The following is a 21,212-nucleotide window of genomic DNA, read 5'->3' as shown; positions in this document are numbered from 1 at the left end:
TATCTGCCTCTTGATAATACTAGAATTTCTGGCAAACTGTTGGTGTCTTTTACAGTGATGACTGATAGGACAAACTTGGGTTGTTTTCTATGCAGTGTTGAAGGTTGAGGGGAGATCTGATAAAGGTTTATAAAATTATGAGAGGTATAAATGGAGTCGACAAACAGTATCTTTTTCCCAAGGTTGAAATGTTTAATACCAGAGGGCATGCATTTAAGGTGAGAGGGGTTAATTTCAAAGGAGATATGAGGGGCAAAATTTTTACTCAGAGTGCTGGGTGCCTGGAAGGCACTGCTTGTTGTTGTGATACAGTCAGATGCATTAGGGACTTTTAGGAGGCCTTCAGATAGGCACATAAGTGTGAGGGAAGTGGAAAGGTATGAACATTTTGTAGGCTCAAGGGATTAGTTTAATTGGCCATTTGATTACTAATTTAATTGTTTTGGCACAGCATTGTGGGTGGAAGACCTGCTCCTCTCCTGTTCTGTTCTAGGTTCTAGAATATCTACTGAATTTGTCTGCCATTTCTTTGTGCCCCATTACTACCTTACCAGCTTCATTTTTCACTGGTCCGATATCTACTCTCATCCCTTTTAGTCTTTATATATGTGAATAAAACTTTGATATTATTAACTAGCTTGCCTTCATATTTGGTGGCATGATAGTATTGTGGTTAGCCTAATGTTTTACAGTACCAGCAATCACCCTCTGAGGTTCAATTCCTGCTACTGTTTGTAGGAGTTCTTTTCTTGGCAGTGTAGCAGTTAGCGTGAAGCTATTCACTTTGGAGCACTCAGGAGTTCAGAGTTCAATTCCAGCTCTGTATGTCCTCTGGATTTTCCCTCGGTCATCCGGTTTCCTCCCATAGTCCAAGATTAATTGTTCCGTGAAAAGGATAGGGTTAATCAGGGTTGAGAGGTTGCAGGGGCAGTGTGGCTCAAATGGCAGGAAGGGACTACTCTGTGCTGTATTGCTAAATAAATAAATCAATAATAATTATTTCATATTTTCTCTCATTGCTTTTCCTTAGTTGCCTTCTCTTTGTTTTTAAAACCTTCACAATCCTCTAGCTTCTCACGAATTTTTCCTATATTGCATACCTTCTCTGACTTTTATGCTGTTTTTGACTTTCCTTGTCAGCCACGGTTACCTCATCCTCCCTTTAGATTATTACTACTACTTAGGAATGCATCAATCCTATGCCTTCCAAATTGTTCCCAGAAACTCCAGACTTTTCTGCTCTGCCATTATCCCTGTTCATGTTCCCTTCTAATCAATTTTGGCCGCTCCTCTCTCATGCTTTTGTAATTCCCTTTATTTCACCGTAATACTGATGCATCGCATTTTAGTTTAGCTTCTCCGTCTCCAAATGCATGGTGAATTATATCATATTTTGATCACTGTCTCCTAAGAATTCCTTTACCTTAAGCTTCCTGGTCAAGTCTGGTTCATTACACAACTCCCAATCAAGAATTGTCTTTGCAACACACAAAAAATACTGGAGTAACTCAGCAAGTCAGGTAGCATCTATGGAAATACCAGTTGATGTTTTGGATCAAGGCCCTCCTTGAGGACTGGAAAGGAAGGGGGAAGATGCCAGAATAAAAAGATAGGAGGTGAAGGAGGATAGCTTGAAGGTGATGGGTGAAGCCAGGTGAGTAAGAAAGGTAAAGGGCTAGAAAGGAAGGAAATTGGATCATAGGAGAAAGAGGAGGAGTGGATTCAGGGAAAGGTGATAGGTGGGTGAGAAGAGATAAGAGGCTGCAGTGAGTAATGAGGGGTTGGGGGGGGAGAGGAACATTTTTTTTACCAGAAGGAGAGATTGATATTCATGTCAATAGGTTGGAGGCTACTCAGACAATATAAGATGTTGCTCCTCCACCCTTTTGCCTAGTGGGCTCAACCACAAGCTGCTCTAAAAAGCACATCATAGGCATTTTACATATTCCTTCTCTTGGTATCCAGCACCAACCTGATTTTCCCAAACTAGCTGCCTACTGAAATTCCCCATGACTATCATAACAGTGTTTTTTTTTTACATGCCTTTTCTTTCTCTTCTGGTAATTTGTACCTTACATCCTGGCTACTGTTTGGAGGCCTGTATATAATTCTCGTCAGGGTCTTTTTACCCTTGCAGTTCCTTAACTCTACCCTTGAGGATTTTATGATCATATGTCACTTTTTTTGAAAGACTTGATTTCATTTTTAGCACCAGAGCCACCCCACCCCCTCTACCTGCCTGTCCTTTCAATAGTTGATTCATTTGTATGGCTGTCCATAAGCAGGATATTCATAACCAAGGGACAGGATGTATTAAAGCCACCTTTATTCAGCACGTTTGATTATGGTATTGATGCCATCTATACCTATTGCTTAGCTGCTTGTGATGATAATGGTACTTCTACCCATTATAAAGTTGGTTGTAATGTTGATGGCATTTACGCTCCAATGCTTGCCAGGAAATGTACTTTACTGTCAATGGATAGGCAATTTACATAGCTTGTCTAGCTGCATTTATCAGAGTTTTGTGCTAAACTAGTCTTATCACTCCACTGCTTGGATATGTGGAGTAACATGCATTCAAACTTTCATTTTTTAAGATTGAGAAACTGAAGAAAAACTATCAGAAGTTGCAGAGACGGCATTTCAGGGAAGTGAGGGAAGACATGAAGGACAGACAAGACAGGAAGGCAAGCCTGTCTGAACTCAACAGGCTGAACAAGAAGGTTGAGGTAAATACTTTGTGCAAGTTAAGGTTTGGTCATTAGGATGGACAAATATTTCTCAATGATTTAGTTAGTAATACGTTTAACTTAAGCTTCACTATCTGTGCAATGTATGCTTGTTTTGAGTTCTTGACTTCTGAAGGAATGCAGTTTTGATGTTCTGGCGCCAAGGTAAATGAGCAAAAGTTATATCAGTCTAAATAAAGTTAAATAACTAGAGTTTACTACTCACCTGAGTTGACAGGTGTAAGCCGATAACTTTTCTGCACAAGTTTTTTTTTGCATCTTAATGCATAGCCAGTTTGTGTCTCTTTCATATTTGTGTTGCTTTTGGTAATACCACTCTATCATCAGCTAGTGATACATTTCATCATCTCACACCATTTGTAATGCTAATTTTTAGTGATCTTGCTTGTACCTGATTTCCCATAAGTTTCGTTGCCATGGTTTCTGTCCAATGAAGAAACCCCCTTTGTAACCTTGAAGATGACTGTCACCTCTTGATCTATTTTTGCAGCTGAAATGTGTTAGTTAGTGTTGCCTGAGAGTTGTTATCTATTTTCAGACTCTTTCGTTTTGCTCTTTTTTTTCCCCAGTGCCTTTGTATTCTTTCTGTCTTTGAGAACAGCTCACCAAATGCTGGAATTGGTTGCAATGGGGCCACTGGAGAAACTTGATTAGGTTTACCCACAATTTGACATGTATGACACGTTCTGCAAAATGTCGCTACATCTTTTCTTAAACTAGGCCAGTAAAAATGTTTAAAAACCTTCTTCATAGTTTTCTTTACACCTAGATGGCCACCCAAAGGAATACTATGAGCCATAGTTAAAATCTCATTTTGATAAACTTTAGGAACAACTACCTGGTGATTAACTTCTCATTCCTCACTTGCAAGAACTGTAGGAGATCTCCACTTCCTCATAGATACTCCCTTTTCAAAATAGCATCCTACTGGCACCTTCTCAATTTCACTATCTGGAACAGCTCGTTCCTTTAATTTAACTATCTCAGGATCTCTACCCTACTCTGCTGTCATCTCCTTCCGAGATAAAGACAAATCTTCATGGTCAGACTTACTACCAAAATCTTCATCAAATAATGAAGGTAAGAAAGTTTCTGACACATCCTCAAAGTTCGCATTCCGAGTTGAGCAGTCATGGGTAACAACCTCATCAGTCTTTTTAGCCACAGCTCGGGTTACAACACAGGAAAAATCTATGTTAGAATCCCTCTGTGGTTTCTCAGAATTAAGCTTTATTGTCAAATGTACATCAGGAAAAACTTGTCCATTTGTTAAGTCATTCCCTAACAATAGAGAAACATCATTCACAGGTAAACTGGGTTGTAGTCCTACTTTAACTAATCCTGTAACTAATCCTGACCTTAAATTTACTCTATGTAAATATACTGGAATAAGGGCACTCCCAACTCCTCTTATATAGTTTATCTCATTAATGTCAGACTCATCACTAAACTTTAGAACACTGTCTAACATTAGTGATTGAGAAGCTCCAGTATCTCTAAGCATTTTTATCGGTACCGGAGTGGATCCCTATTTCAAGGATACAAATCCTTCAGTTATAAAATGTTCATATCCCCTCTTAACTTGGTCAGACTCTGGCAAAGCTTCATTGGTATTTATCGAACTCTGTGGCTTTACAGGTGTTTCAATATGCTGCACACAAGCATCTGGGACTGCTTCCTTCTCTTTCTTTTTCAATTGAAAACAGTTAGCTATTACATGTCCAGGTTTCTTACAATAATTACAAATAATACCAAAATGTCTTTCCTTCACATGTCTCCCTTCATCCTTACCTTTCTCACTAACTTTAGATTTAATTTCTGGTTTACCTTGACTCTCTGTGCTATTTTTCCTTTTAAAAGTTCTACCTGGAGAAAATTTATTCTTATGAATTACGGCATACTCGTCAGCTAGTTTAGCAGACTCCTTCAATGTAACAGTATCCCTTTCATTTAAGTATATCCTTACTTCAACAGGAATGCTCCTTTTAAATTCCTCCAGCAAAATCAACTCTGAATTTATTATACTCCCCATTCACATTTTTAGAGGAAACCTATCTCTCAAAACACACAGATTTCTCGTAGGCAAATTCCATGTAAGTTTTTTCCACAGATTTCTTCAAATTTCTGAATCTTTCTCTATACGCTTCCAGAACCAACTTATACGCCTTCAGTATATACTGTTTGACAATATCATAATCCAGTGCTTGCTCAGCATTTAAAGCTGTGTAAACTTGTTGTGCTTCCCCTTTTATTACACTTTGTAACATCACTGGCCATTGCTTTTTTGGCCACTTTAAACTCAGAGCAACAATTTCAAAATGCTGGAAATATTTGTGCATTTCTGTTTTACTAAATAGAGGAGCCCAAGTAACCTCACAACTAGCAATAAAATGTTTCATAGAACCAGAAGACTGATTCTCGGATTTTAATTTCTCCATCTGTAGCTCAAACTCTCTCCTTTTATTTGCTTCTCTTTCTGCAAATTCCCTTTTCCTATGGGCTTCTCTAGCCTTGAATTCCTTCTGTTTATTTTCAGCTTCTAACTGACTTCTTTCCAAATCAGCTTCTAATTGCTTTAACTTTATTTGTTCAATATGTAACTGCATTTCCAGATTAATCATTGGAGACCTATCTAACACATCTTCATCAAACTTCCCCAAACTTATATAATGCTCAGCGATTTTTCTCTGAATTATGGGGCTTTGTTGTAACCTTCGTAATTCCTTTAATATCCAACCTCCTAGCAATCTCGGATACAACACCCTTTCTCGCCGTCGCTAAAAACTCTGGGTCAGGTGAAGCCATAAAGTTGTCAATATTCATTGCTGCCGAATACCATGCACACACCAATCAAACAAAAGAATTGGGTATTTCCCTTTTCCAAATCAGGTTGATACTTAAACAAGCACTTAAGCTCAAAATTGGAACATATCTGGACGAGCCCCCAAATTTATGTCACGTGACCGGCAACAATGAATATAGAATTGAGTCAGGTTTTATAAAAACAATCAAACATTTATTAAATTCTGCTCAATATTAAAAAAATAAACAAACGAAAATCTTAACTGGAAGTAAACCGCTATGCGGCCATTTAACAAACCGCCACTCAGTACTAGTTCTTAAAATGATAAAGATAAACCTCACAAGGCTGTGTACTCAGCCCCCTGCTGTACTCACTGTACACCCATGATTGTGTAGCCAAGTTTCCATCAAACTCAATATATAAGTTTGCCGATGACATAACAATTGTAGGCCGTATCTCGGGTAATGATGAGTTTGAGTACAGAGAGGAAGTTAAGAACCTGGTGGAATGGTGTGAAGACAATAACCTATCCCTCAATGTCAGCAAGACGAAGGAATTGGTTGTTGACTTCAGAAGGAGTAGCAGACTGCACGACCTAATTTACATTGGTGGTGCGCAAGTGGAACAGGTCAAAAGCTTTAAGTTCCTTGGGGTCAATATCACAAATGACTTGACCTGGTCCAACCAAGCAGGGTTCACTGCCAAGAAGGCCCACCAGCGCCTTTACTTCCTGAGAAAACTAAAGAAATTTGTCCTGTCCCCTAAAACCCTCACTAATTTTTATAGATGCACCGTAAGAAAGCATTCTTCTAGGGGTATCACAACCTGGTATGGAAGTTGTCCTGTCCAAGACCGAAAGAAGCTGCAGAAGATCGTGAACATGGCGCAGCAGATCACACAAACCAATCTTCTGTCCTTGGACTCACTTTACACTGCACGCTGTCGGAACGGTGCTGCCAGGATAATCAAGGACATGACCCACCCAGCCAAAACACTTTTCGTCCCTCTTCCCTCCGGGAGAAGGCTCAGGACCTTGAAGACTCGTACAACCAGATTTGGGAACAGCTTCTTTCCACCTGTGATAAGACTGCTGAACGGATCCTGACCCGAATCTGGGCTGTACCCTCCAAATATCCGGACCTGCCTCTCGGTTTATTTGCACTACCTTACTTTCCATTTTTCTATTTTCTATTTATGATTTATAAATTAAATGTTTAATATTTACTAATTTTTACTATTTAATATTTGTAATCCAGGGAGCAGGAAGCGCAGAATCAAATATCGCTGTGATGATTGTACGTTCTAGTATCAATTGTTTGGCGAAAATAAAGTATAAATGCGAGAACAGTTCTTAAAGTGGTAAATTCAAACACAGTTCATAGAATGGTAAATTTGGAAGTCCAAGAGATTTATACAGTCAATTAGGAGAGAGTTTCCTGAAGTAAAGAATTCCTTGAAGATACGACATCTCTGCCAATCCCAGCCGGATCCTACCTTGTCCGCAGGATTCACGACGATGGAAATAAAACGGTTTAAAGGCACTGACCTTTTCCCTCTGGATACTAGATACTGCACAGCCTTTTCTGCTGCTTTTAGCAGAGGCTATCTCATACAGATCACTCTTTCTTGAACGAATGCAATAATGGTCGATCCTTTCAACCGTTGAACGACTCCTTCAGGTTCCCGTCTTCACTCTCCAATACTACTGAAAAGATACATCAACAAACCTAGCAGCGATTGGTTAAACTACCGGCCCAACACTTTTGTACCTTACAATAGAACACAAAACTCCGTTTTAAGTCAAAACTGCGTCATAAGGCAAATATGCAGTGGAGCGGAGTATCTGGCTGATGTTCTAACTGGAAAACCAACTGCGTCACCCCAGGGGTCTCCTTTTATACCCATGGTGAACATGTCATCATGGGACGTCACATTGGTGGGAAAATTACATCAGGTGACATCCAAAAGACCATTACATCATGGTCATAAGACAGTCACGAGATATCCATGAAGTATGTAACAACCTGTACAGCTACTTTCAGGGTGCTGTTGTCCCCTAGACCCTTCTGTACATCAACACTGTGTTAAAGGTTTTACCATTAGCAGTGTACTGTCCCTTCACATTTGGTCTCCCAAACTACAGCAGCTCACATTTAATCAGAGTAAATTCCATCTGCCATTTCTCCATCCATACCTGAAACTGATCTATATCCTGTTGTATTCTTTGGCGATCTTCTCCATGATGCACAACATCACAATTTTTTGCAACACACATCAAAGTTGCTGGTGAACGTAGCAGGCCAGGCAGCATCTCTAGGAAGAGGTACAGTTGACGTTTCAGGCCGAAGTTCACCGGCAACTTCGACGTGTGTTGCTTGAATTTCCAGCATCTGCAAAATTCCTGTTGTTTGCATTCACAATTTTTTGTATTGTCTGCAAGGTTTGTAACCCACCCGTCCATTTTTTCATACAGATTATTTATTTATAATCTCAAAAAACAAAAATCCCAGGATAGATTCATAAGTCACAGACCTCCAGCCAGGTTATGTCCTGTTGACTGTTACCTTTTATCATCCATGGGCAAGCCAATTCTGAATCCAGACAAGTCACTATTGGTCCTACCTTGGAAGAGCTTCCTATATGAGACCTTGTTAAATGCTTTGGTAAAATCCATGACACCAACATGCACAGTTCTGCCTTCATCAGTGGTCTTTGTCACATCCTAGAATAAGTCAGTCAAGTTAGTAAGACACGATTTACCCTGCACAAAGCCCTGCTGACTGTTCTTATTTTGGCAATGGTTTTCCTAATAAATTATTCCAATCCCTAAGAATCCACTCCAATAGCTTTCTTCCTACAGATGTGAGACCAATGGTTCATAATTTGCAAGATAATCTCTATTTCCTTACTTGAATAACTACAATATTAGCTATTCACCATTCTTCTTGAGAGCTGGACCGTTGAGAAGTCATGGAGATCTTGGTCAGGCTCTCAGCAATTTCATCTCTTGCCTTCCTCAGTAACCTGAGGTACTGTATATTCCATCGGGCTCTGGAGTCTTATTCACCATCTTCTTTAAGATTAACACTCCCTCATTCTTCATCTCAAAATGATCTGACATATTAGCACACTTCACACTGATTATCTTATTCTTGGTAAATACTGATGCAAAGTACTCAGAATCAGGAATTGGAATCAATGAGGTTTATTATTGCTGCCTTGTGTGATGTAAAACCTGTTGTTTAGCCGTAACAGTACAGTGCAAAGACATGAAGTTACCATAAATTACAAAATAAATAGTACAATAAAAAGGAATAATGATGTAGTATTCATGGCTTCATGGACCATTCAGAAGTCTGATGGCTGAGGGGAAGAAGCCGTTCCTGAAGTATTGAATATATGTAGGTCTTCAGGCCTTTTATACCACCTCCCCAAAGGTAGTAATGAGAAGAGGACGTGTCCTGGATAGTGAGGGTTGTTAATGATGGAAGCTGACTTCTTGAGGCACTGCTCTTTGATGGTGAGGAGAGCTACGCCCATGATGGTACTGGCTGAGTGTGCAACTGCTCAGCTTCTTGTGACCCTTTCATTGGTAGCCTGGAAACAAGGTTGTGATGGAATCAGAATGCTCACCACCATGAGTCTATAGAAATTTACAAGAGTATATGGTGACATACCAAATCTCCTCAACTGCTAATGAAGTAGAACCACTGACGTGCTTTCCTTGTGACTGCATCAATGTGTTGGGCTGGGAGAGATCCTTCGAAATGTTGGTACCCGTAAACATGAAACTTTCTATTGCTGACCCCTCGGTGAGGACTGGTGCACATTTTCCTGACCTCTCCTTCCTGAAAACCACAATCAATTCCTTGGTCTTGCAAAGGTTGTTGCTGGAATACCACTCAACCAGTCAATCTATCTCACTCCCTGGATGCCTCCTCATCACCATCTGACATTCTGCTGACAGCAATGGTGTCAACTGCAAATGGCGTTTGAGCTATGCTTAGCTACACAGTCATGGGTATAGAGTAGAGCAGAGCATTGGGCTAAGCGTGCATGCTTGAAATGCACCTGTGGTGATTGTCATCAAGAAGGAACTGTTATCATCGATCTGTACCGACTGTGGTCTTCTGATGAGGGGGTCAAGGATCCAGTTGCAGAGTAGGACCTCTCCCACGTCTACTGTTTCCAAGCACATAGTACCTCCTTTAACCTTAATAAATCCTCCCCCCCGCCCCCGCTTTCCTTAGTTATTCTTTGGCTCTTGAGATACTCTTTAAACTAACTTGCCATTAACCTTCCTTGATCTCCCAATTACTGTTTTGAGCTTTCTAGCATCTTTATAATCCTCAAGTGCTCTAGTTGATTTCAGCTCTTTAAGCCCAACATTTTTTTTGACTAGATTCACCACCCCTCTCAATATCCAAAGCTGACTTGTCTTGTCATCCTTGTCCTTCTTTTTGTCTGGAACATATTTGCCCTGTAGTCTGTTCAGTTGGTCTTTCAACACTATCCACTGTAGGAGGTGCACTTGCCTACAAACAAGTGTTCCTGGTTAACTCTTCATGGTTCTTGCCTAATACTTTTATAATTTGCCCCGCTCCAATCTAATGCTCTCCTGCCAGGTCAATACTTAACTTTATCTACGGCTGCCTTAAAACTTAAGGAGCTGTGGTCACAGTTCCTCAATTGTTCTCCAACTGAAAGGTCAGTCACCTGACCAGGCTCATTACCCAACACCAGGTTCCGTATAGTCCCTCCTTTTGTTGTACAGTCTTCACCTTCTGCATGCAGCACAACCTTGCCAATCAAGGACTGCAGCTACTGCTGGAGGAAAAGGAGTTAAGGGCGCCTGGAGCCTGAGGACCTTGATGCATATATGAGAAATCATCAAGAGCGAGGGTTTGCCAAGGGATATCAGCCAGCACAACAGGCACAGTTCAACCAAGACAGTAGGCATGTAATGTAGGAATATAAGGGATATAAGGGACTCCTTCACAGAAAGACTATGTTCATAAATATTCTCCAAAGTCTTGGATCACAGTGCAAACCAAATGACTCTCTGCACTACTGTATTTAACTCCAACCATGCACCCATATTAAGCTAGGAGAACGCATCCAGTTGGTCTGAACATAGTGCATCAATGAACGATTCGCTGAGCTATATGACAGCGTCTTTTTGACCAATTTCAAGGCACATGTGTGTAATCTTATGCCAAACTCAGATATTTCGGAAGAGCAAAAATAGGTGAATCCAATTTCTAGATAACAGGATATTCTGCATAGGTAATGAGATCACGGAAAGGGTGATACTAATAGGAACTGGGTCATGAAGGGGACAGACTGTGATTCTATGATTACAGAAAAGACACAAAGATGGAATGTTGTCTCCTGGGCGAAGGATGTCTGCGCAGAAATTTCTCGAGGGGAGGGCAAACAGCCAGAGATTGTTGGACACAAGTCGAAATGACAGAGGTAGAAGTAGGATGAAGGATAGAGTTCTGCAGAATGAGCATAGGGAGCTAGGTAATAAAATGCAGGACCTTGGGTGTTGTTACCTTTGGATTACACCCAGGGCCACATGCTAATGAGTCCAGTAATAAAAAGCTAGGCCAAATGAATGTGCGGCTGAAGAGTTAGTCTAGGGATCAGGGACTTTGATTCTTGGATAACCGGGATCTCTTCTGAAGTAGAGGCATTCTATACAAGAGGGTTGGGTTGGACTTGATCTTGCTGGGGACCAACATTGTAGTTCAATTTCAGCATCCTCTGTAAGCAAGTTTGTATGTTCCTTCCCATGTGCATTTGAGTGTCCTCTGGATATTCTATGTTGTCCCACTTTTCAAAGTCGTACCAGTTATTGATCATTGTAAATTGTCCTGTGATAAGGCTAGTGGATTACTGGGTGCTGTGGCTCGAAGGGCCTGTTCTACGCTGTATCTCAAAATATAATAAAAGGTGGATTTAAACTAGATTGGCAGTAGGTGTGGGACTTGAGAGAGTGAAGTCAGTGAGAAAATAGAGGTATTTGCAGAAACCAAAGAGTGTAAGCCCAGCAATCAGGACAGCAATTTACCAAGGTGGATTGGCCCACTGTTTTATATTGCATCTATTTCAACAAGGATGGTGTCACAAGAAAGCAGCATTTATTATCAAGGATGCCCACCATCCAGGCTATGTTCTCTTCTCCCTGCTGCCATCAGGAAGGAGGTACAGGAACCTCAGGACCCTCACCACTAGGTTAAGGAATAATTACTACCCGTCAACCTTAAGGCTCTTGAACCAGAAGGATAATTTCATTTAACTTCCTGCACACCAACACTGAGCTGTTCTCACAACCTGTTGACTCACTTTTAAGGACGCTTCATCTTCGGTTCTCAATATTTTTTGCTTACTTATTTGTATTTGCATAGTTTGTTGTCTTTTACACATTGATTGTTTGTCCGTCCTGTTGTGTACCATCGTTCATTGATTCTACTGTGTTTCTTTGTATTTATTGTGAATTCCCACAAGAAAATTAATCTCAGGTTTGCATTTGAGGGCAGGCAAAGTTGATTAAGTTGACAACTTCCACATGGGTGCAGGAGGCAGCACCAACACAGTCGTCGGCTACGTGGAACAGTCTGTGCTCTGAAGGTATTGGCAATGCTGTTTATCTGGCCACACACTATTCTGAGTTTGTCCATGGGGACCCAACGAAGAACAGTCTACAAATAACTTGTATTGCAGCCAACTACATTTTGGTTGATGCCATCAAATCCATCAAATCAGTTACAGAGAAGAGACTTCATCTAGAGATAAGCAGCATTAAGGAACTTGTCTAAGCACAGAAAATTGATCATGTGCTATGGTCAACTACAAAAGAACAGCTAGCAGGGTGTCACAAAGAAGGGAGTGCCAGCTCTTGTGCTGCTGAAGGCACTGAGTGAAAGCATTTGGTACCTTAAGAACTATATCAACATCAAGGGTTAGAACTAATCCCCATATCCTAATAGATATTTGAATTATTTAAAATTTTTTTAAATATGCATATAAAAAGGGTGGGAGATTGTTGAGTTCTGTTCATTTGGTCTATGTAAGCATTTAGTTGGGATATTCACTTTCCCTGTTATGGGCATGCACGTGAGGTGTGAGGGGGATTGTGGATAAGCAGATGGCTGCATTTATCTACTGAACCAGGTTGGGCAAAGTGAAATTGTTAAAACGAAAGAAAATTTTGTCTTTGTTGTTTGAGAGTTATCAGTGCTGCCTTTGAAATTAAAATTGATTCTCAGAGATGATGACACACAGGAAGTTGAAACTGCTCACGCTTTCCACTGCTGATCCCTGAATGAGGACTGGTGTGTGTTCCCTCAACGACAACTTCCTGAATTCCGCAATTAGTTCCTTGTTCTTACTGGCATTGAGTGCAATGTTGTTGCTGCAACACCACTCAACCAGCTGATCGATCTCATTTCTGTACGCATCTGAAATTCTGCCTACAACAGTTGAGTCGTCGGCAAATTTATAGGTGGTGTTTGAGCTGTGCCTAGCCACACAGTTGTGGGTGTAGGGAGAGTAGAGCAGTTGGCTAAGCATATATATCCAGTGTTGATTGTCAGTGAGGAAGACTTTATTTTCAATCTGCAGTATCCAGGCGAGGAAGTCAAGGATCCTGTTGCAGAGGGAGGTACAGAGAAACCTGTTTTTGGAGTTTGTTTGATGAGAACTGAGGATTTTTAATCTGTCCCTGGCCCAGGCAGTTGTCCCCACAAGCTTCAAGATCACCACCATCTTGCCAGTGCCGAAGCATTCCACTGCCACGGGCCTGAATGACTTCCGCCCAGTTGCACTCACCCCCATCATTGCAATGTTCTTTGAGAGACTGGTTCTATCATATCTGAAATCCTGTCTGCCCACTACCCTGGACTCCCATCAGTTTACCTATTGCGTCAATAGAGGACTCTATCTCCACAGCACTTCACTCTGCTCTGACCCACCTGGATAGCCACTTACGTCAGAATGCTGTTCATTGACCTTAGTTCGGCATTCAATACTGTAATGCTCTCCAAGCTGATCGCCAAATTTCGCCAGCTTGGTATCAGCTCATCCGTCTGCAATTGGACCTTGGACTTTCTGACTAACAGACCCTAACCAGTTAAGTTAGACAACCTCTTCTCCACTCTCACCCTGAACACCGGCGTGCCTCAAGGCTGTGTGTTGAGCCCTCTTCTGTACTCCGAGGTCGAGCACCTGGCTGCATGGTGTGCCAACAACAACCTGGCCCTTAACACCCAGAAGACCAAGGAAATCATTGTGGACTTGCACGCAAGGAGCCACACTCACGTCCCCATCTACATCAACGGAGCTGTAATGGAGCATGTATCAAGCTTCAAATTCCTTGGTGTCCACATTTCCGAGGATCTCACCTGGTCCCTGAATTCCTCCATCCTGATCAAAAAAGCGCAACAGTGCCTTTATTTTCTGCAGAGCATCAAGAAAGCTCACCTCTGTCCCAGGATACTGAGGGACTTTTACCGCTGTACCATTGAGAGCATGCTCACCAACTGCATTTCAGTGTGGTATGGCCGTATTGGACCGCAAAGCACTCCAGCTTGTGGTGAAAACTGCCCAGCTGATTATCGGTACCCAATTGCCCACTATTGAGAACATCTATCATAAACGCTGCCTGGGCAGGGTGAAAAGCATTATCAAGGATGCATCTCACCCTACCCATGGACTTTTTACTCTCCTCCCATCCAGTGGCGCTACAGGAGCCTCCGCTCCCGCACCAGCAGGCACAGGATGAGCTTCTTCCCTGAGGCTGTGACCCTGCTGAACCTCACAACACAGCGCTAAACAGTATTGCACCCATATTGTACTGTCTCAGTACTTTTATGTTTGTGTGCTGTAGCACTTAGTTTTTATTCGCAGTTATTTTGTAAATAACACTATTCTTTGCATTTCTGGTTAGATGCTAACTGCATTTCCTTGGCTTTGTATCTGTACTTGGCACAATGACAATAAAGTTTAATCTAATCTAATCTAATATGATTGTGAATGCTGGGCTGTAGTCAATAAGCAGCAGCCTGATATAGGTATTACTATTGCCCAGGTGATCTAAGGTTGCCAGTAAGTTTGCATCTGCCATTGATCTATTGTGACAAATTGCAGCGGCTGTAGGTCTTTAGCCATGACCAACCTCTCAAAGTACTTCATCACAATAGAAATGAGTGCCACTGATAGTCATGATAGTCATTGAAGAAGCTCATTCTGCTCTACTTGGACACAGTTATGATTGTTGCCCTTTCAAAACAGATGGGATCCTCCAGCTGCAGCAGTGAGAGATTGAAAATGTCCTTGAATACTGCCGCTAGTTAGTTGGCCCCAGGTTTTCAGATCTCTACCAGGTACACCGTCAGGGCTGGATGCATTGTGAGAGTTCACTTTGAAAGATATTCTTATTTTGGCCTTTAGACAGTTAATAGGAGCATCAGATGCTGCAGGGATTCACAGAGGTCTAGTTTTATTCTTCCTTTCAAAGCATGCATAAAAGACATTAAGTTCATTGGGGAGTGAAGCATGACAGTCATTCATAATGTTAGGTTTTGCTTTGTGGGAAGTAACGACCTGCGAATGCTTTTAGAGCTGACACACATCCGATTCTATCTCTAATCTCAATAAGAATTGCTTTTACACTTTCGAAGTACTTTCTGTAGGCCATACCTGGACTACTTGTATAGTTCTGGATCACCAACCTTGAATGTCACTGATCTAGCCCTCAGCAGGCTTCATCCACATCTTTTGGTCTGGGTATGACCGAGACACACATTTCTATGCACAGGTCTTGATGAAGTCGGTGACAACCTGGCATATTCATTCAGACTTGAAGGTGAATCCCTGAATTTTGACCATTCCGCTGACTCAATGCAGTCCTCTAAGCACTTCTCTGTCTCCCATGGCTAGACCTTCGTGGTCCTCACCAAGAAGATTGGGCAGCACAACAATATTGCTGGATAATAAATAAAAATAAAGTATCCTGGCCCATCAGCAGGACTGGCACAGTCAGAAGAGAATGGCCTGGGATTCTGCAGCACTAATTCCAAATTCCATAGCATCAGTTAACACAAGTATAAGGAAACCTCCTACCTATTACCAGCCACAGCCCAACTCCAGATGAAGAATCAGTGAAGTTAAACACTAGCTAGAGCAACATTGAGGGTAACAGGGATCCAGAAGGTGCTCTGGGTGGAGCTATCACCAGATGCTAATAGCATTAGTAAATGACTAACATGCAGTAGTTGTGAAAGATGACCTCCATCTCCGTGTTTTGTGGTATTACTGCTCTGTTGTATAGGGTAACTCAGAATTAATTTGACAGATCAAACGCAGGCACACCTGAGGTGCTAAGATCCACTGACTAGAATATCCCTCATCGTCAAACCAGAAAGTCAACCCAGGCTTACTGAGTAGAAAAAAACTATGCCAAAAAGCAACATCTGACATTACTCGTAGCAGCTTGTCAAGATGAAGTTACAAAGACTACATGCATGTTAAACCGAGAAAGCAGCTTTAGGAAACACAGCAGTCTCACAAACTAATCAGATAGAAACATAGAAAATAGGTGCAGGAGTAGGCCATTCGGCCCTTCGAGCCTGCACCGCCATTTATTATGATCATGGCTGATCATCCAACTCAGAACCCCGTCCCAGCCTTCCCTCCATACCCCCTGACCCCCGTAGCCACAAGGGCCATATCTAACTCCCTCTTAAATATAGCCAATGAACTGGCCTCAACAGTTTCCTGTGGCAGAGAATTCCACAGATTCACCACTCTCTGTGTGAAGAAGTTTTTCCTAATCTCGGTCCTAAAAGGCTTCCCCTCTATCCTCAAACTGTGACCCCTCGTTCTGGACTTTCCCAACATCGGGAACAATCTTCCTGTATCTAGCCTGTCCAATCCCTTTAGGATCTTATACGTTTCAATCAGATCCCCCCTCAATCTTCTAAATTCCAACGAGTACAAGCCCAATTCATCCAGTCTTTCTTCATATGAAAGTCCCGCAATTCGTAATAAGGTGGATGAATTGAAAGATCAAAGCTTCGGCCACATTCAGCTGCTCCCTGGAGGCTGCACTACTTTCAAATCAGTCCAGATTGCTCAATATCAAGAAAGATGTGAGAGACCTGGAATGCGAAAGTGTTGTATTCTATTCTCACAGCACCACTATATCATTTCAGTACAATTACAACATGGCATTTACCAGACACGGTGAATAATTGCCCAGCCAAATAAAAGTATACAGAGGCTGCTTGCAAGCAGTTCTCACCCACTTCATCAATCACCCTCATCATAAAGTAACCTTTAAGATATTAGATGTAAATGAATATTAAACTACAAAAAACCGCAGAGAACTGTGTACACAGCTCAGCATATCATGGAAACTAGCCTCCTTTCCATGGATTATGTCTGTGGATCCCACCAAACTCAGATATTCTCTCTTCTGCCCACTGCAGTCGGACAGAAGATACAAATGAATGATAGCATGTACCACCAGGCTCAAGGAGAGCTCTTATCCTGCAGCTCTAATTCTGTTGAACAGTCCACTACGATGAAATGGAGTCTCTGCCTTTAATACCATCATTCCAAATAAACTGATTCCTAAGCTCCGGAACCTGGGCCTTGGCACTCAGATCTGCAGCTGGATCTTCAACTTCCTCACAGACAGGACCCAGGCTGTAAAAATAGGGGACAAGCTCTCCTCTACAATCACTCTAAGCACCAGTGCCCCACAAGGCTGTGTACTCAGCCCCCTGCTGTACTCACTGTACACCCATGATTGTATAGCCAAGTTTCCATTAAACTCAATATATAAGTTTGCTGATGACCTCAAGGTGCCCCAGACGCTTCCCCGGAGCGACCACCGTAAAGCCCTGTTGGTGGACATCCACAGCTGCCGGAAGTGAGGCCTCCGCTGCCGACCTTGGAAATCGAGCCCGAGGCTCGGCTGGAGCGGAGACCTCTGCAACTGTGACTCAGCTCACGGACTTGTTTCAGCCAGGAGCCCGGCCTCCGGGATTAAGTGTCGGCTTCTGGGCCCGACCCAATCGACAGCCCAGGCCCCTGGCAGCTGGAAGTGACAGGGGAGCCTCCCCCGTCACTCGGCTCGACCCGGAGTGCCTGATGACGCCACCAGCCGATCGATCCCCGCGGGACACATCCACCAACCTCAAAGAGCTGACAACAACATTCTGCATCGATGGAAACCTGGAAAGGATGCACTACTTACCGAGGAATCGTGGGAAAAGGGCTGGGCTGCTGGTCAGATTGAAGCTGAGGGGCTTCAGGGTCCCTATGCCCACCATCGTACTAGCTAATGTGCAAGCCAGAGAGAACAAGGTGGATGATCCTAAAGGGAGACTCACCTACTGCAGGGAGATGCAGAACTGCTGTGTACAGGTTTCCCTTGCCATCCGAAGGTAGAGCGTTCCTATGAAACAGTTCGTAAGCCGGAATGTTGTAAAGCGAAGAAGCAATTACCATTTGTTTATATGGGAAAAGTTTGTGAGCATTCGCAGACCCAAAAGTAACCTACCAAATCATGCCAAGTAATACATAAAACAAAAAATAACAGTAACGTATAGTAAAAGCAGGAATGATATGATAAGTACACAGCCTATATAAAATAGAAATACTTTTCCACAACCATTGCCTGCACTGTTCTGCGTAGCGAAAATCTCACGCAAGCACTTTTGGCAGAAACATGGCGCAAGCGCTCTCCAGTAACCTTCATGCTATGAAGCTGCCAAATCATACCAAATAACACATAAAAATACACAGCCGATATAAAGTAAAAATAATGTATGTACAGTGTAGTTTCACTTACCAGAATTGGGAAGACAGTGCCGAGCACACTGATGATGGTGTGTTAGGCTGAGTCTTCGGAGGCTAGGGTGGTGTGGTGGTCTCCACCCTCAGGGCAGCGAACCGATACCGATCCACGAAGCATGCAGGGGTGCAGCGGTGGCCGGGACGCATCCAGCACACCTTAAAGAAAAAAGCCGAAAAAAGCAAGCTAATTAATTAGGTGCCGCCTGGTACATAAATATCGGCCCAGATCAGAGGCGACACAATCGGCAATCGTCTCTGATCTGGGCCGACATTTATGTGCCGGGTGGCACCTAATTAATTAGCTTGTTTATTTCGGCTTTTTTCTTAAAGATGTGTTGGGTGCCTCCCGGCTACCGCTGCATTCTCTGTGGATCGGTATCTGTCTGCGGCCCGGGGTTTGGGGTGGTAGGACACTGGGGTGTCATCTCATCGTTTGTTTCCATGAGGGTAGGCAGGTCATCTTCTTCTATGTCTGTCTGCCTTGATGTCGAAGGTTGAGGTTCGTCGTCTGCTGTGGCTGATGTGGAAGGCTTGCTTGACTGCTTAGCCTCGCGCATTTTTAGATCATACAGTTCTTTGTAAGCACTCAAACCATCCTGCAAATATGCCCTAAACCAACGTACCCTTTCAAAATTAAAGTCATACTTTATCATTGCAGCGAAAATCTCACGCAGTTGCTTCACGTTCAGTTCCTGGACAACTTTGCTACTGCATTCAGTTTCAATTGTTATCCTTTCCTCTTCCAATTGCATCAGCTCTTCATCTATCAGTTCTTGGTCACCGGATGCCAAAACCTCTTCAACATTATCTTCATCAACTTCCACAAGCCAAACTCACTTTGGCCTTACTTCGTTCACCACGATCGAAAAGCTTAATTATGTCTAGTTTTACGCTAAGTGTAACACCCTTACAAGCTCTTTTAGGCTTTTCTGATACCTTAGAACTCATCTTGCAAACGGCTGCTCACAGGCACGTGTTTAAGCATTGTCGGTGAGAATGCAGTTCCGAATCCGTGGGAGAGCGGCTGCTCGGGGCGCGCGCTGCTTTTTATCGCATACTGCCCTTTTTCCGCGCGCCGCCTGTTTTTTCGTGTGCTGCTTTTTCCGCGTGCTGCTTTTTTTCGTAACAGTGAAAACACCTTCTGTTAGCGAAAACAGGTAACTAATGTAAGTCTTTCGTAACAGTGAGGTTTCGTAAAGCGAATGTTCGAAAAGCAGGGGACACCTGTATTCTGTTTCACCGAGACCTGGCTGTCCCCTGCCACCCTCGACTGTGCCATCCGACTGGAGAGATTTTTGATCCCTCGGATGGACCACACGGCGTCTTCGGGCAAGACGAGGGGAGGTTGTGTCTGCCTACTGCTCAACACTGCGTGGTGCTTGGACACAGTGGCACTGACAAGCTCCTGCATCCCGGACCTGGAACACCTGTCGGTGAAGTGTCGTCCCTACTATCTACCACGGGAATTCACCTCGGTCATACTGACAGCGGTCTACATTCCCCCCCAGGTGGACGTGGAGTGTGCTCTGAACATACTGTATGCCAACATCAGTGAACTTGAGACCAGGTATCCAGAGGCTTTGCTCATTACAACCGGGGACTTTAACCAGGCCAACCTCAGAAAGGCACTACCAAAGTTATAACAGCCTGTCTCCTGCCCCACAAGAGGCCCGAATATACTTGACCACTGCGACACAGCAATCAAGGATAGTCATAGTCATACTTTATTGATCCCAGGAGAAATTGGTTTTCGTTACAGTTGCACCATAAATAATTATATAGTAATATGTAAATTATGCCAGAAAAAAAGTCCAGGACCAGCCTATTGGCTCCGGGTGTCTGACCCTCCAAGGGAGGAGTTGTAAAGTTTGATGGCCACAGGCAGGAATGACTTCCTATGACGCCCTGTGTTGCATCTCAGTGGAATGAATCTCTGGCTGAATGTACTCCTGTGCCTAACCAGTCCATTATGTAGTGGATGGGAGACATTGTCCAAGATAGCAAGCAACTTGGACAGCATCCTCTTTTCTGACACCACAGTCAGAGAGTCCAGTTCCATTCCCAGAACATCACTGGCTTTACGAATGAGTTTATTGATTCTGTTGGTGTCTGCTACCCTCAGCCTGCTGCCCCAGCACACAACAGCAAACATGATCGCACTGGCCACCACAGATGCCTACTGTTCTGTCCCACGACCTCACTTCGGAAAATTGGACCATTAGGCCGTACTTCTCCTCCTGGCTTAGAAACAGAAACTGAAGCGGGAGGTCACAGAGTCAAGAGTGGTGTCGCGTTGGACAGAGGAAACGGATGAGGTCCTCCGTGACTGCTTTGAATTGGTGGACTGGTTAGTATTCAAGGACTCGGCAGCTAAGCTCGATGAGTATGCCTCAGCTGTCACGGACTTTATTTGGAAATACACAGAGGAATGTGTATCTTGCAAGACGATCTGGGTATTCCCTAACCAGAAACCTTGGATGAATTATGAGGTCAAGTCCCTTTTAAAGGCTAGAGCTGCGGCTTTTAGGTCCGGGGATACCAATCGCTACACGGAATCCAGGCATGAACTTCGGAAAGCCATTAAGGGCGTCAAGAGGCAATATCGAGCCAAGTTGGAAGCCCAGGCTAACCAGAGGGATGCAGGTAGACTATGGCAGGGTCTAAATGAGATCACTGGGTGCAAAGAAAAGGCTGGGAATATCAATAACTGTGGTAGTTCTCTTCCTGACAAACTTAACGTATTCTATGCAAGATTCGAACAGAAAAGGAGTGTCTCGCTCCCTCCG

General features: G+C 43.1%; 1 protein-coding gene across 5 annotated transcripts in view; it reads left to right on the top strand.

Moving 5' to 3' along the window:
* The window catches only part of cep63 (centrosomal protein 63), a 136,971-nt gene that overhangs the window by 38,849 nt on the left and 76,910 nt on the right, over positions 1 to 21,212 (top strand). For all 5 annotated transcript variants that reach the window (XM_063046157.1, XM_063046155.1, XM_063046156.1 and 2 more), the window contains exon 5: positions 2,601 to 2,732. In XM_063046157.1, the coding sequence (XP_062902227.1) occupies positions 2,601 to 2,732 (132 nt within the window). The remainder of the gene's footprint in view (positions 1 to 2,600; positions 2,733 to 21,212) is intronic.

This window comes from Mobula hypostoma, chromosome 4, assembly GCF_963921235.1.
Source record: "Mobula hypostoma chromosome 4, sMobHyp1.1, whole genome shotgun sequence".
NCBI classification, from domain to species: Eukaryota; Metazoa; Chordata; class Chondrichthyes; order Myliobatiformes; family Myliobatidae; genus Mobula; species Mobula hypostoma.
This window is presented reverse-complemented; position numbering and strand designations above follow the sequence as displayed.